We start from the raw sequence: 13839 nt of genomic DNA, 5'->3' as shown, positions 1-13839 counted from the left end.
TTTATCCAGTCTATCACTGATGGGCATTTGGGTTGGTTCCAAGTCTTAGATATTGTAATGAGTGTCATATCTTATGATGTCCCTTGTAACTATTGTTTAAAGGAAAGTCTGGGAAAGTCAATTCGTGTTTCTGAAGAGAATCAAACTGGGGATGAGTATCTGGCCCTCATGACCTTTGAAGGGTCTCTTCCAGTGCCACAATTTCTGATTTCACTGTCCTTACTCCAGTGATGAGTCACAGATAAAATCACTTGATGCCTTTGACTTTGGGGGAGCATGGGCTGTGTAAAATGTTCATTGTACCACAGGTCCTTGAATAATGGCATTTTATTCAACATTGTTTCATGACAACATTGATGAGGAAAAAAATATATTTCCAGCTGGGGCCGCTGTTTGTATGGAGTTTGAAAGTTCTCCCCATGTCTGTCTGGGTTTTCTCCAGGTCCTCTGGTTTCCTGCTACATCCCAAAGCTGTGCTCATGAGATGAACTGGTGTGTCTAAATGGTCCCTGTCTGAGTGAGAGAGAGAGAGAGAGAGAGAGAGAGTGTGTGTGTGTGTGCGTGTGTGTATGTGCGCCCTCTGATGGGACGGTCAGAGCTGCCCAGGGCTGGTTCCTGCCTTGCGCCCTAAACTGCAGGGAGAGGCTCAAGCCACTGGAGACCCTGAATTGGAATAAGTGGGTTGCAGGAGGAATGAATGTATGGATGCAATTTATTGTCAAATAAAAATTCATAAAATATATTATAATCACACAAATGAACGACAATAAATGATTCTGTATGGAATTGCTCAGTGAGCCTGCTGTATTTGTGATGGTTTTGAACTGCATTGTGACAGGAAGTACTCCTTGTAATTTTCCCTTTGCAAACATTTATTCCTTGATTGAATCCACCACTACTACAGCTGCCCTCACTCACTGATTCACCAAAAATTGGCTCAATGATTATCTTGTTTTTGTTAATCTTTCTTAAATGCACGTGTAGCTGACATTTCCATGTTTAATATCAGAAGTGTTTTAATCTTATTTAGAAGTTTGGTGATGTCTTTGTGACCAGAAATAGACTGTAGGCACTTAACCTTGTTTTTATCAATCAGTCTATGGTAAAATTCGTTTTAAAGTCACAGTTCCCATGAACCTATCTGTGATGTTTTAAGTGAAAACTTACTATACATAGTGTTTCTTAGTGCTGAAACAGGCAGTGTGTCTGGAAATCACTTTTGTTTGGTACCACAAGTAACACAAACTAACTTTCCCAGGCTCTTCCTTATTTAGTATGTTTTTATGTGGATGAATGTTATGGAAAACAAAAGTATTGTGGGAAAATTAAAATGTCCCATTTGTACATTTTTGGCAGATTGTATTCAGATTTAAAACATTTAACCATTTGGAATACACAAAATCTACTTTTATATTGGACCACCCAGATTCATGACATGGGATGACAAACTATAAAAATAAGAAACCTGTAGGTGACATGGTACATTTTATGCAGTTGACTAACTGTTGGGTTTAGGTTTAGGAAGATCAGCAGGAAGAAAGAAAACAAAACACGTTAAAATTTAACATACCCAAAACTATGCAACAGATGTAGTTATAAGAATGTAGTCTCCAGGAGAAAAATTCATATTCATTCTCTCTCTTTCTGTCTCCCTCTCTGTCTCTTCTCTTCCCTCTTCTCTAAATATATGGTTCAGAAAAGTACTTTTCAGAGTTGGAGATTTATTAAAAAAAAGTTTGTGCTTTCTTTTGTTTCCTCTTATAGGAATAATTCAGAGGCTGCAGACAGAAAAGTAGTAATTTAACTCACTTTAACTCTTTTTTATCTATTCCATTCATAAATGTGACAATTCTCAAAACATTTATTTGAGAGAATCTAATCCTCTAGTAGTTGAATTCCCAAAGTTCATACTTTATGACGTCATTCACGGCGTGGAGATTAGACCTTCATGTGTCCTTCACTATTTACAGAATTATTAAATGTAAGTTTTTCAATCATACTTACACCTTTAACCGCTTGAATTTAATCTGTTAGTGCAAGAGAACTTTGGCTCTCACGTTCTCCTTTCCCTTACCTCGCCCCACGTGGGGACATTCTCCTATGTGTGAGGCTGCTTTCCTTTCCCTGAAGGTGGGCCGAGCAAAGGAGAGTGACGCAAGAGTGGGCTGTGTCCTGGATGCTGCGAGTGCCTCTGCCTCCTTGAGAATGAGCCCATTAGCTGCACAAATTCGCAGCGGGCGGCCGGGGCAGCGGCTGCAGCAGCGGCGGCGGAGGCTCTGCATTACCAAGTCCTGCGTCCTCTGCAGGCGCCCGAAGCTGAGTGCGCATCCTCTACCGCACCCAAGCTTCGTCTGTCGTTTCAAGCTCTTCATGCTGCCCCACTAAAAGGAAAACATGGGCACGGGGGATTTTATCTGCATTTCCATGACTGGAGGGGCGCCCTGGGGGTTCAGATTGCAAGGTGGCAAGGAGCAGAAGCAGCCCTTACAAGTTGCAAAGGTAGGACCTGAACGAAGTGTCACGGCTCTGTGCTAGGAAGGAAGGAATGAAAGCAACCTGTTGATGATGTTTTCATGTTCTGATGCAGAAGTCTGAGTATTAGTTTGATTTTGCGGCGGACGTTGATTTTTCTAGGATGTGAGCTGTTTTCTAAGAAACTTTGGAGAGTAATGGACCACATCCTATGTTATTAACTTGCGATCAATGAGGGGTAGGTGGGAAGAATGCCATATTTATCAGCAGAGGAAAAGGCCTAGTTAACCATGTTCTTCTGACAACCAGCAAGACACTGGGGAGCGTTTCTTCCAGGCAATTTTAGAACGTTCAGTTGAATTTTTGTTTCATGTCACTTCACTTGGCTCTGGCAGAGGAGAAACGCTCAGTTCAGCATAACTACTTTGCTTGGCTATTTTGGGGACTCATATAGAGTGTTGGTAGTGACATTTATTATGCAGCATTCATGAAAAGGCCAATTTGGGGCAGTAATTTTAAAAGTATGATGAAATAGCATAAAATATATTTAAAAGAATACCCTTTTAAGGATTTGACAAATAAATGCAAAAATCCAAGTGCTGTATTCCTTCTTATGTACTCTTTTAGTCAAGATCTCAAAAATAAACTTAGAAGATAATCTAAATATATTATAATTAAGAGGTGACTTTGTAACACATTAATAAAAGTGCTTTATGCTTTTATTGCCATTAGATTGCCTGCATTACCGGTTAGCCAGAGGGGATCTGGTATTCTCTAATGGGCATTCAGCTAAAATAAAACTTAAAATGCACAAAACTAAGCAAACTTTTATCTAACTTCATCATCAAATTGCAAATTATAGTATTGTATTGAAGAACATGCAAGAGCATGGGATTAATTTCCTACTTTATGCTTATGTTAAAAATGGGTACAGATCTTTATGAAATACATGGGCCATTGCCTTTGTAGTTATTGCTTCCCTCTGGCTTTTACTTTTTTTTTTTTTTTTTTTAAGTGTCCCTTGTGAAGAAAGAAGTTTCTTTGAAACTTCTTTTTGCTTCCAGGCATCCATCTGAAAATCCTTTCATAATGTGATGGTGGAATCCTGCCACCTAGTGAAAATTGCGAACATCAAGAATGAAGCATAAAACAGTAGATGAAAAGCAGAGTTTTTGTAACTGGAAAGTTCCTCCGAGGTCTGCAGTTCAACCCATGAATTTTAGATGAGGAAAGAGCCCAGGGATGTTAAGTAACTTGCCTTGAGTTTTCAGCTTGGAACTGGCAGAGTGATTAAAGGCTCAGAAAGGTGGTTTTGTTGGGTTCCTTTAGGAGTCAATAGCAGGCAACCTCAGATAAAATATGAATGCCCAATTTAGCATATGTAGAATTCATGACACTGAAGCAGATTCATCCTGAGTCTAGAATAGCAGTTGGCTGGCTCTAGGTATGAGATTTGGGTTCTAATTCCAGCTCTGATCTAACTTGCTGCCTGGCCTTAGGAAAATCTCTCACCCTTCCTGTCTCATCTGTTCTCTCTCTCTCTCTCTCTCTCTCTCTCTCTCTGTGTGTGTGTATGTAGGGAGAGAGAGACAATTTTAACTTAGGTAGTAAAGAAGTAAGGAAGAAATTGGGCTGTGCAGTCTACGAAGCTCTGTCTTGCCCAAGTATTGTACAGTCCTTCTAGTGTACAGTTTTAGAATCACTTGCCTGCTAATTGAAATACGGGGACAGAGTGGCTGAGTGCTGTTGTTCTCTGGTGGCTCTTTGGCAGTCAGGCCTGAAGAGTAGAGTGGGTAGTGGGTTTCTTCTGACTTCTCCATGTGCCGATTTCAATGTGGAACCTCCTTGTGGTGATTCACTGAAGAGCTGAAGCAGATTGCTAGGAAAGGGTGCTGTGGAGGAGATTCTCTGCTAATGGCATCTCTATTGCCAGGATTCAGTAAGGTTGTTAGGCTATGTCAGAATCCAGCCCCACACTCCCCCCAAATCATCCTTCCTAAAATATCCAGCAATACATTTGTGATTTTCAAAAGATCATTATTGAAGCATCTAGATGATTGCTTTGCTTTTGTAGTTTGTGATACTATAGTTAGAGCTATAAGTTTTAAAATATCATTATGAGAGTATCTGGAAGTTTGCCTTAATTCTTGTGTGTTTGTGTGTGTAAGAGAGAGGGAGAGAGAGACAGAGAGAGAGAGAGGGAGAGAGAGAGAGACAAACTGTAGTCTACAGCCTACCTTTTGTCCGTATGTTAAAAAGACTAAAGAGCTATCTATAGAAGATGTTAAGTTCTAAATTACCATGGCAATGCACATTTTTGTTGATCTTTTTCTTTTTTTAGTTCAAATGATTATATTTGATTTCTTATACTAGCATTATTTGTGGGAGAAATCCCTTGGAACAAAGTGCTTATCACTTTCTCTGTTATACACCTATTGCCTCACTATGATAACTGTATTTTATTTAAAACATTAAGTCAATTCAGATCTAGTCATGGTATCTCACTGAGTTCAAGGCAAAGTGAATGTTGCTTGGGCATACACTTTCTCTTCTTGTAAGGACTGGTGATAGCTTATTAGGGCTGGATGCAAGGAAAGAGACAGAAAGGCTAGAGAGATGGGTGCTGTCAAATCAAATGTTCACAGTTTTGAATAACAGGCACAGAATTAATTTGGGAGTTGAAGGAAAACTTAAATTTTCAAAGAAAAGAAAATTTCAGCGAGTGCTTGAACTATGCTCCTTAAAATGGGAATGCTACAAAGCAGTTCTGTAGACAATAACACATTTTGGCTTGTTGTGAAATATCTACATATTTAGGTTTTTCGTAATTCTATATAGAGTAAAAATCTACAAGGCTGAAATAGTGTGAAAAAACTCATCTAATGTTATTAAGAACAATAAAAATTGAATAACCTTATAATTCCCAATAAATACCTTTATAGTGACATATTTAGTCACTTCTGAGATATGTCCAAACATGTTTAGTATTTGGTTAGCTGGTTGAACTATACACAAACCCCCAATTTTACAGATAAATAACAGGAATATTCATTATCAAAACTTGTCATTGACATGTAAGCTCAATGCCACGAAAATCTGTTTTGTTTTAAAAAATAAACTGAATTTTTAAAAGGCCCAAATAATCAGTAACATAAGCTTGTTTTTAAAATGTTTATATATCTTTTAATTTACATTCTAAATATATGTGATGGGAGGCAAACATTTCTAACGCTGAGTTATAGCATAATACTCTGCAAAGTATATTTTCAAGAGATTATAAACAGAAACAAATTTATCCAGACAGAAAACCACATTGTGTGTGCAGATGGCTTTACAAAAAGAATGTGAGCACTTCTTCTTTACAGAACTCTCTCTTTTGGGACATATACTCATCTGGCTCTGTCTCAGGATATACTTTTGGCAAATCACTTTGAAAAATCTTCATATAAAGGAGTGGGGAGAAATTTTTGTTTTACAAAAAAATCTTACCTGCAACTGAAAAATCACTCACATTTTGAAAATAATTAAGAAAAAAATGTTCAGACCGTTTATCCGTTATACGTTTTAATATAGTTAGAAATTTATTTTTTCTTCAAATCTTATATACCACTGTCGTATGCATTTTCCTGAATTTAGTTCAAAATTTCAAATAATTGTTCATTAAAATTGAGGTGACATAGTATAATCCTTCATTTCATAAGGCCAACATGGATTTAATAATTCTTATCTGTTATTGTATATGTGTTCTTTAAGATTTTGAATAAAAATGTATTATTTACACAAAACACCTTTCAGATAATATTTTTCCCTTAGTGCCATCAGTAAGGTTTTTAAAATGTTTCAAATAGAAGAATTCCAGAAACATAGGTATTTCTAAAGGGGGTAAAAGATTTTAATGGGTTCGAGTGTGTGTACTTGAGAATAAATGCTCCTTCCTATATATGAAAACTAGTAATATCTTTATGAAAATATGCTTAATCACTTAGTTTTTAAATTGATTTTTAAGCCCTTTCCAGGAATTTTAAAGCCAGACATGCTTATAGAAGTTAGTGTGCTCTAGGCAAATCTATTAAGTAGGTGATATTAAAAAAATCCTTATTTTGGAATCTTGTATTTTAAGAGAGAGTTCTGAAAGATGACAATGAGATAAAATATTCACTATGCATGAACTTTGCCATTAGCTAGACATAGCACATATGTAGCTTACATGTATCAAGCCCTTGCCGTGTGCTAGGAAAAGTTGCAAGTGCTTTGCTGGTATTATCTCTTCAAATGTTCCTCAAAACCTAAACAGTAGGTATGAGAAAGGCTACATTGCTTGCCAATGGTTAAGCTACAAAAAATGATGAGATCTGATTTTTCTTCTTCCTCATTGGTGGAAACAGGTGCCTGAGAGGATAAAAGTAGGTTAAATCAGTCCCAAAAGGAAAGATTATTTAAAAGAAATACCATAGTTTGTGTACAACCCTGATTTAATTGATCTGGGGTTCACCCTGGACATCAGGATTTATAAACACTCCAAAGGAAATTGTGATGTGTGGTCAAGATTCACAAAAGCTGCTATAGAAAGTTGAGGCCAAAAAAAAAATCTGATGTTCTACCGCACAGCATGGTGACTATAGTTGATAATAATGTATTGTATATTTCAAAATAGCTAAAAAAGAGGAGTTTAAATGTCCCCATCACAAAGAAATGATAAATATTTGAGGTCGTGGATATGCTAATTAGCCTGATTTGATCATTCCACAATGTATACATGTACTGCTATATCACGTTGTACCCCATAATACATGCACCTATTATTTGTCCATTAAAAATAAAATAAAACTAAAAAAAGAAGATATATATGTATATGAATATATATTATATATATTTTGCTGGTTCATGAAATCATCATCATCAATCATCTAAGATTCTTTACTGCTCTGATGTTCTATAATTGTCATTGAAATTCAAGAAGAGGTAAAAAAAAACCAAAGTGAGGCCAGATAGGTCCCCACAGGACTTACTGACGGGTGGTGGCACGTTATGTCCCTTCCGCCCTTCCCGCTGCCTCTCTCCTAGTCAACTTAAGAGAAAGACCAGAGAGAGGCTAATCATTATCTGAGTTTTTGGCACTGTGAGCAGGTCATAATAGTGGTGGGAGGATTTTCCCTTTCTGAAGCCAGAATGGATGGGCTGCCCGGGTCAGCGGGAGTGGGGAAGAGGAGGTATTGGGAAGCTCCAAAATGATTACTGTAAAGATCAGAGGAACTGGCAAGAAGGGGAGACTAGCAGTTTATTCCCTGGTAGTTTGTCTTCTCTGTCCATGGACTTGCTAGCCTCCCTAGTGCCTTCATAAGTGGGAGTGGGTGCAGAGTGTTGGGGGAAAGTTGGGGGAATAAAACTGCAGAAAGATGCAGGCGGAAGGAGAGTAGGAGAAAAAGGAAGAAGGAGAGAGAGAGAGATAATACGATTTGCTTTAAAAACAACAATTACCTTTGTTTAATACTCAATAAAAGTTCAGAGTTTTTATTTCTAAGCTGAGAGTTCTATACCCTGACAGTAACATTCAAGAAACACTTCTCTAGGCTAACTGAAACTGTACATCTGCCTAATACCGAAACGCATCCCAGGTTACTAAAGTACTGATTCACATTTAACAAAAGGAGAAGAAAAAGGAAGAGGGAGAGTATACAGTTCTTGTCATGCCCAGTCAAATTTTCATTCATTCTGCCTAGAAATATTAGTTTCAACATGATCGGCCAGGCGCGGTGGCTCAAGCCTGTAATCCCAGCACTTTGGGAGGCCGAGACGGGCGGATCACGAGGTCAGGAGATCGAGACCATCCTGGCTAACACAGTGAAACCCCATCTCTACTAAAAATACAAAAACTTAGCCGGGCGAGGTGGCAGGCGCCTGTAGTCCCAGCTACTCGGGAGGCTGAGGCAGGAGAATGGCGTGAACCCGGGAGGTGGAGCTTGCAGTGAGCTGAGATCCGGCCACTGCACTCCAGCCTGGGTGACAGAGCGAGACTCCGTCTCAAAAAAAAAAAAAAAAACCATGATCATCAATGGAAGTCACATGAGTTGGTGATAAGTTTTCAGGACTAACATACATAAAGAACACGTGATTGATATGAACCTATGTGATGTAACTGATTTTTTTTAAGGAGTGCCAACTCATTCCGTTATAAACATATATTTCTTCCAGTAACTGCTTTCGACATGATAAAGACGAATCCCTTTGTTAGTAATATTTTGGGCAGATCTCATCATTCTTGGTGGCTTTTAGTTATTAAAACACTCAACTTTAATTAAAGCTTCAGTCACCTATCTGACTCTAAACTCTCTCCCTAGTCACTGTGGCCAGGCTTGTGGCTCCAGGGTGTGGCATGGAAAGGAGGGTGTCTGCTCTTTACCCATATCCCTCTAGTCCCTCCACAGTTGAAGGAAAGAGGAAAGATTTGAAGAGGAAGGGGGCAGATAGATATATTTATTCATAACTGAATGAGGTGGCGTTTCTCTCTTCTTTGGGTGTTGTGCTTTTCTGGTTAATGTGAGTGGCCATTAATGTCCTCTCTGAGGCTGGTGTCCAAATTCTGGAGCATGTGTGTGGTTTCTTCCGGGAGAGCTAGAGGGCCTCATTAGTGTACAGTCCCCTAACACAGGAAATCAGGCTTCTGACAATCTCTTCTGTACCTCCTACAGTCCCACTGGTTCATCAAGATACCAGCTTGCTCCTGCTAGACTCTGGTTGAGTTTGGCCTTTCTGGGTAGGGCCTTGGCAAGATGGTTCAAATCTAGCTACCTTTTATGATAGTCACTCACCCACAGGAAATGCAAGGATCCTTGCCTTGCCAAATGTGGAAGTCACTATGCAGTGTCATTATGACATACACATTATGCCTAACTGGATATTTTGCATATTTTTCATAGCAATCATCTTAATGTAGCTTCCAAAATAACTTCTGTCAGTTAATTAGTGTTTAAGAATATAAACTAATTTATATGTTTGGCTAAAAATACTTCACATGTGTATATCTTATAATTTCTGAAGTGTCTTAATATATGTTATCTCTTTTAATATTAATTCAATTGATAAAGTTTTGTAATTCTCAGTTTATAGATTAAAAAAACTGATCCTGAAAAATAATTGCGAAAACATTATATAAAGAAGCCCAAAGTTAAATATAATTCTTTCCGTCTACTGGGGGCGTCATGCTACTCCACTGCCTCAACCTGGATAAAAAGAACAGGCTGTCACTTAGTACTGGTGAAAAGTGCAATGACTTCAGTACAGGGTTTGTATGAAATAGAATCTCACCAAATTTAACCTTACTCCTTAAAAACATTGATAAGAAACTATTCTTTGTTTAATGGGCCTGAGGAAGAGGATTACAGGTAATGTGCAATGGGAGAAAGACTGCAAATGGAACCAGTCTGCTTATCAATAAATCTGAAAAATATATGGACTCCAAGTTTATTATGTCTTTTCTAACAAATTCATGATGAAACTGAATGCAGTGAGGTTCTTATAAAAGGAAATGGAGAATTTCTGAAACAGGTTCATTAAACAATTCTGAAGAGTAAACACCTTCATGAAGTTAAAAGACTCGTCTAAGAAAGAAAATAACATCTGCTCTTTTGAGGGATATTTTTGACAACCTCAATGAGAACATGTTTATGATTTTGGATTACTTTAGGCACCTAATGTTTCTGAATTGTCTATCATTCTTTTCTGTTTTTCAAAAGCAGGGATGGCCAGAGTCTCAACAAACTGTATCTTCAAATCTTTGTGAAATTGTTTGCATGTGGCAGATTATTGGATGTCGTTTCCTTTAACTAGCATATAAATCTGGTGTGTTTCAGATAAATGAACAGCAAAATATGGTAGATTTACCATTTGGAACATTGTGAATGAAAATTTGTGTCTCCAGATTATGTAACAAATAACTATTTCCTAACCATTGGTCTTTGGATTTTTATAATCCTACTCACCAATAACTAGCTTCTCCTCTTGTATTTTGAAGCAGTGTGGGTACTGGATTGATTTAAAAAAAATGAAGGATGAGCTTTCTGGAACAGAATTATGGATTTATGTCTGTATTAGTTCATTTTCACACTGCTACAAAGAACTATTTGAGACTGGGTAATTTATAAAGGAAAGAGGCTTAATTGACTCACGTTTCACATGGCTGGGGAGAACTCAGGAAACTTACGGGTCATGGCAGAAAGTGAAGGGGAAGCAAGGCACATCTTACATGACATCAGGAGAGAGATAGAGAGTGAGTGGGGGACTGCCAAACACTTTCAAACCATCAGATCTCATGAGAGCTCACTCACTATCATGAGAACAGCATGGGGGAAACCATCCCCACGATCCAATCACCTCCCACCAGTTCCCTCCCTCAACATGTGGGAATTATAATTTGAGATGAGATTTCAGTGGGGACGCAGAGCAAACCATACCAATATTTTGTCTGATTCGACCTATAGATACTCCCCCTTCCTTCACCCTTCTTCCTTCATCCGGTTTAACAAAATTTACCTTCTTAAATTTCACCTTTTCAGGACATGTTATTTTTATCCTAGGAAATCTGTAATCATGACCAATGACTGTCATTTAACCCCAAATATCTTCTTGTCTTTAATAGTATCTTCTGGAGAAATTTTTTTTTTTTTTTTTTGAGACGGAGTCTCGCTCTGTCGCCCAGGCTTGGAGTGCAGTGGCCGGATCTCAGCTCACTGCAAGCTCCGCCTCCCGGGTTCACGCCATTCTCCTGCCTCAGCCTCCCGAGTAGCTGGGACTACAGGCGCCCGCCACCTCGCCCGGCTAGTTTTTTGTATTTTTTTTAGTAGAGATGGGGTTTCACCCCGTCTATGAGATTATCCTGTTAGCCAGGATAGTCTCGATCTCCTGACCTTGTGATCCGCCCGTCTCGGCCTCCCAAAGTGCTGGGATTACAGGCTTGAGCCACCGCGCCCGGCCTGGATAAATTTTTATTTAAGAAACTCATACATGACGTTTACTAGGTGCCAGACGCTTCTTGAATAACCTTTTAAATATAATGACAGAACTCTGAGGTTACCCTTAGTTAAGATCCCCATTACAGGGGCACAAAGAGGTTAAGTGACTTCTCCAGGTCACATGGGTAGTTAAGACCAGAGCTGGGGTGCACATCTAAAGATCCTGGATCCAGGGCTTGTGTTCTAAGCTCCTACACATGTCACTTTTGGATCTAGTGTAGTTTGAACAGCCAGTTAAGACAGGAAGACGGCATCTCAACAAGAGCATGCTGGAGAGATTTTTGTGACTCCTTAAACCACATCTGCTTTTCTTGTTCTGACATTAAGTATAATCTCAATTACTTAATGTCAAATCATTTTATTTGAAACTTTTATTTCCAGAATGAATAATTTAGGAAATAAAACAGAAATAGGCTAGAAACTTTCATAATTCTGCATTCTGAAGGATAATTTTCTTTTATTTTCTTAGCAAGATTTTCCATGTCTTCTTGAAAACTGTGGCATGATACCTTGTTTTTGAAGCAAAAACTTTCAAGCAGCTGACCATTTTTGAGAATTTTGTTATGCAGTTCAAGACATATCAGAGGTGAAATTATTAAGAGGATATAAATTCAGTGTGTTTTGCTGGCAGTCTAGATACTGATTTTCTACCTCCTCAGTAGCCCTACTCCATTTCCTGCTCTGTATTCCTGCTCCCACCACCTCGGCTCAGGTCCTTATTTTTGCCTCTTAGATAATTATATTGGCCCTGTAACTGGTCTCCTTGTTTCTGGTTTCACATTCCTTGAGTTCATGCTACACAGAGCTGCCAGAGAGATTTTTCTAAATCACCTGTTATATCACTTCTTAAAATACTTCAAAGGCTCCCCATCTCTGTCATCGAGATAACCATAACATTGGTTTATCTTATGTGCAGACATGGGTTAAGCACTTTAGGAATTATTTTGTTCCTAATATTCCTACAATCCTTTTTGTTTTTTTAAACAGTGGAGGAAACTGAGGCTTAGATAAGTTAAGTAAAAAATTGAATATCATATAGTTAGCAAATGGCAAAACGAGGACAGAAGCCAGTTTGATGACAAAGCCCATGCTCTTAGCTGCCACCCTGCAGTGGGGCTTTTCACAGACCGACGGCCCCGCTGTGGCACACGAAGCTCTCTGTGATCTGGATGCTGACAAACTGTCCAGCCCCATCACCTGTCACCCTCCCAGAAGTGCATTTAGCTCTATGAAAATACCACGATTCTCTCAAACACTGTTCCTCCCTGGTTGCTTCATCCCTGCTGTGTCCTTGGCTGGAATGCTTGTCCACCCCATCTCCTGGCGCCTTCCCTAAAATGCTTGGAGAAATTTTACTTACCCTGGACATCTCTGTTAAAGTCAGTTCTCTGAGAGGTTTGACTCAATTGTCTAGTCGGAGGGGAGCACTTGCTCTTCCGTGTTCCTGTGATCACACACTGCTTTCACCTTGAGCTCCCACATGCAGCCTGACGCTGAAGCTTTTGTTCACAAGTCTGTTTCTTCCATTAGACCAGTGGTAGCCAAAAGGTTTGACTGTGCTTCTTAAAACAATTTTGAGCATATCCCATATACAGGGTGAATGTACATATATATGAAATATAGTATATATGTACATGTACTGATGGGCTATATTTTTATCTATAGCGTAAAACATACCAAAAAGAAAACTTTAAAACATGAGATAAAAGGTGAAATAAACAATATTTCAAAACTATTTTTATTTTATTTTCTTGACAATACAAAATGTTTTTTTATTCTCACTGACAAGACTTTTTTTTTAGTGAGAACAATGTTATTGACAGACTTTTTCAGATTTTGAAAATCTTGATGTGACCCCATGGGGTACAATGATTCAAAGGTCTAGTGAAACTTTAATTTATTTCAGTTCTTGAGTTTAAAGATTGTCATAGCTGAAATGATAATCTCTTAATATATGCAGGTATACACTGAATAAATTAATCATTACCTGATAATCATTTTTCATTTTCATCAACAAATAATGCAACTATTTTTGTTGCAATTTGGCCAGTAGATTTTTCATTTTCTCTGATGTCTACCCTTTGTTCTTACAAACTAATTGGAATAGGTTACATTTTTATTTTTGTATTAAACCCTGACTGTACTTTTTTTTTTTTTTTTTTTGAGACGCAGCCTCCCTCTTATCGCCCAGCCTGGAGTTCAATGGTGCCATCTTGGCTTACTGCAACCTTTGCCTCCCGGGTTCAAGAGGTTCTCCTGCCTCAGCCTCCTGAGTAGCTGGGATTACAGGCGCCCACCACCACCCCTGGCTAATTTTTGTAGTTTTAGTAGAGATGAGGTTTCACCATGTCGGCCAGGC

At 38.6% G+C, this 13839-nt stretch overlaps 1 protein-coding gene across 4 annotated transcripts in view; it reads left to right on the top strand.

Moving 5' to 3' along the window:
- Positions 1-2202: 2202 nt before the first annotated feature.
- Positions 2203-13839, top strand: part of SYNPO2 (synaptopodin 2) — a 171722-nt gene continuing 160085 nt past the window's right edge. For 3 of the 4 annotated variants that reach the window (XR_001902781.2, XM_003899125.4, XM_009207481.2), the window contains exon 1: positions 2217-2499. Coding sequence is in view for 3 of the 4 variants with exons in the window: in XM_003899125.4 (XP_003899174.2) it covers positions 2395-2499 (105 nt within the window). In the remaining variant the exon portion in view is untranslated. Of the gene's footprint in view, positions 2500-13839 lie in introns of all 4 variants that reach the window. The other variant, XM_009207480.4, reaches the window with a different exon arrangement.

The sequence above is a fragment of the Papio anubis genome, chromosome 3 (assembly GCF_008728515.1).
Source record: "Papio anubis isolate 15944 chromosome 3, Panubis1.0, whole genome shotgun sequence".
Lineage (NCBI taxonomy): Eukaryota > Metazoa > Chordata > Mammalia > Primates > Cercopithecidae > Papio > Papio anubis.
The sequence above is the reverse complement of the archived record's forward strand: the minus strand, read 5'-3'. Positions and strand labels throughout refer to the sequence as shown.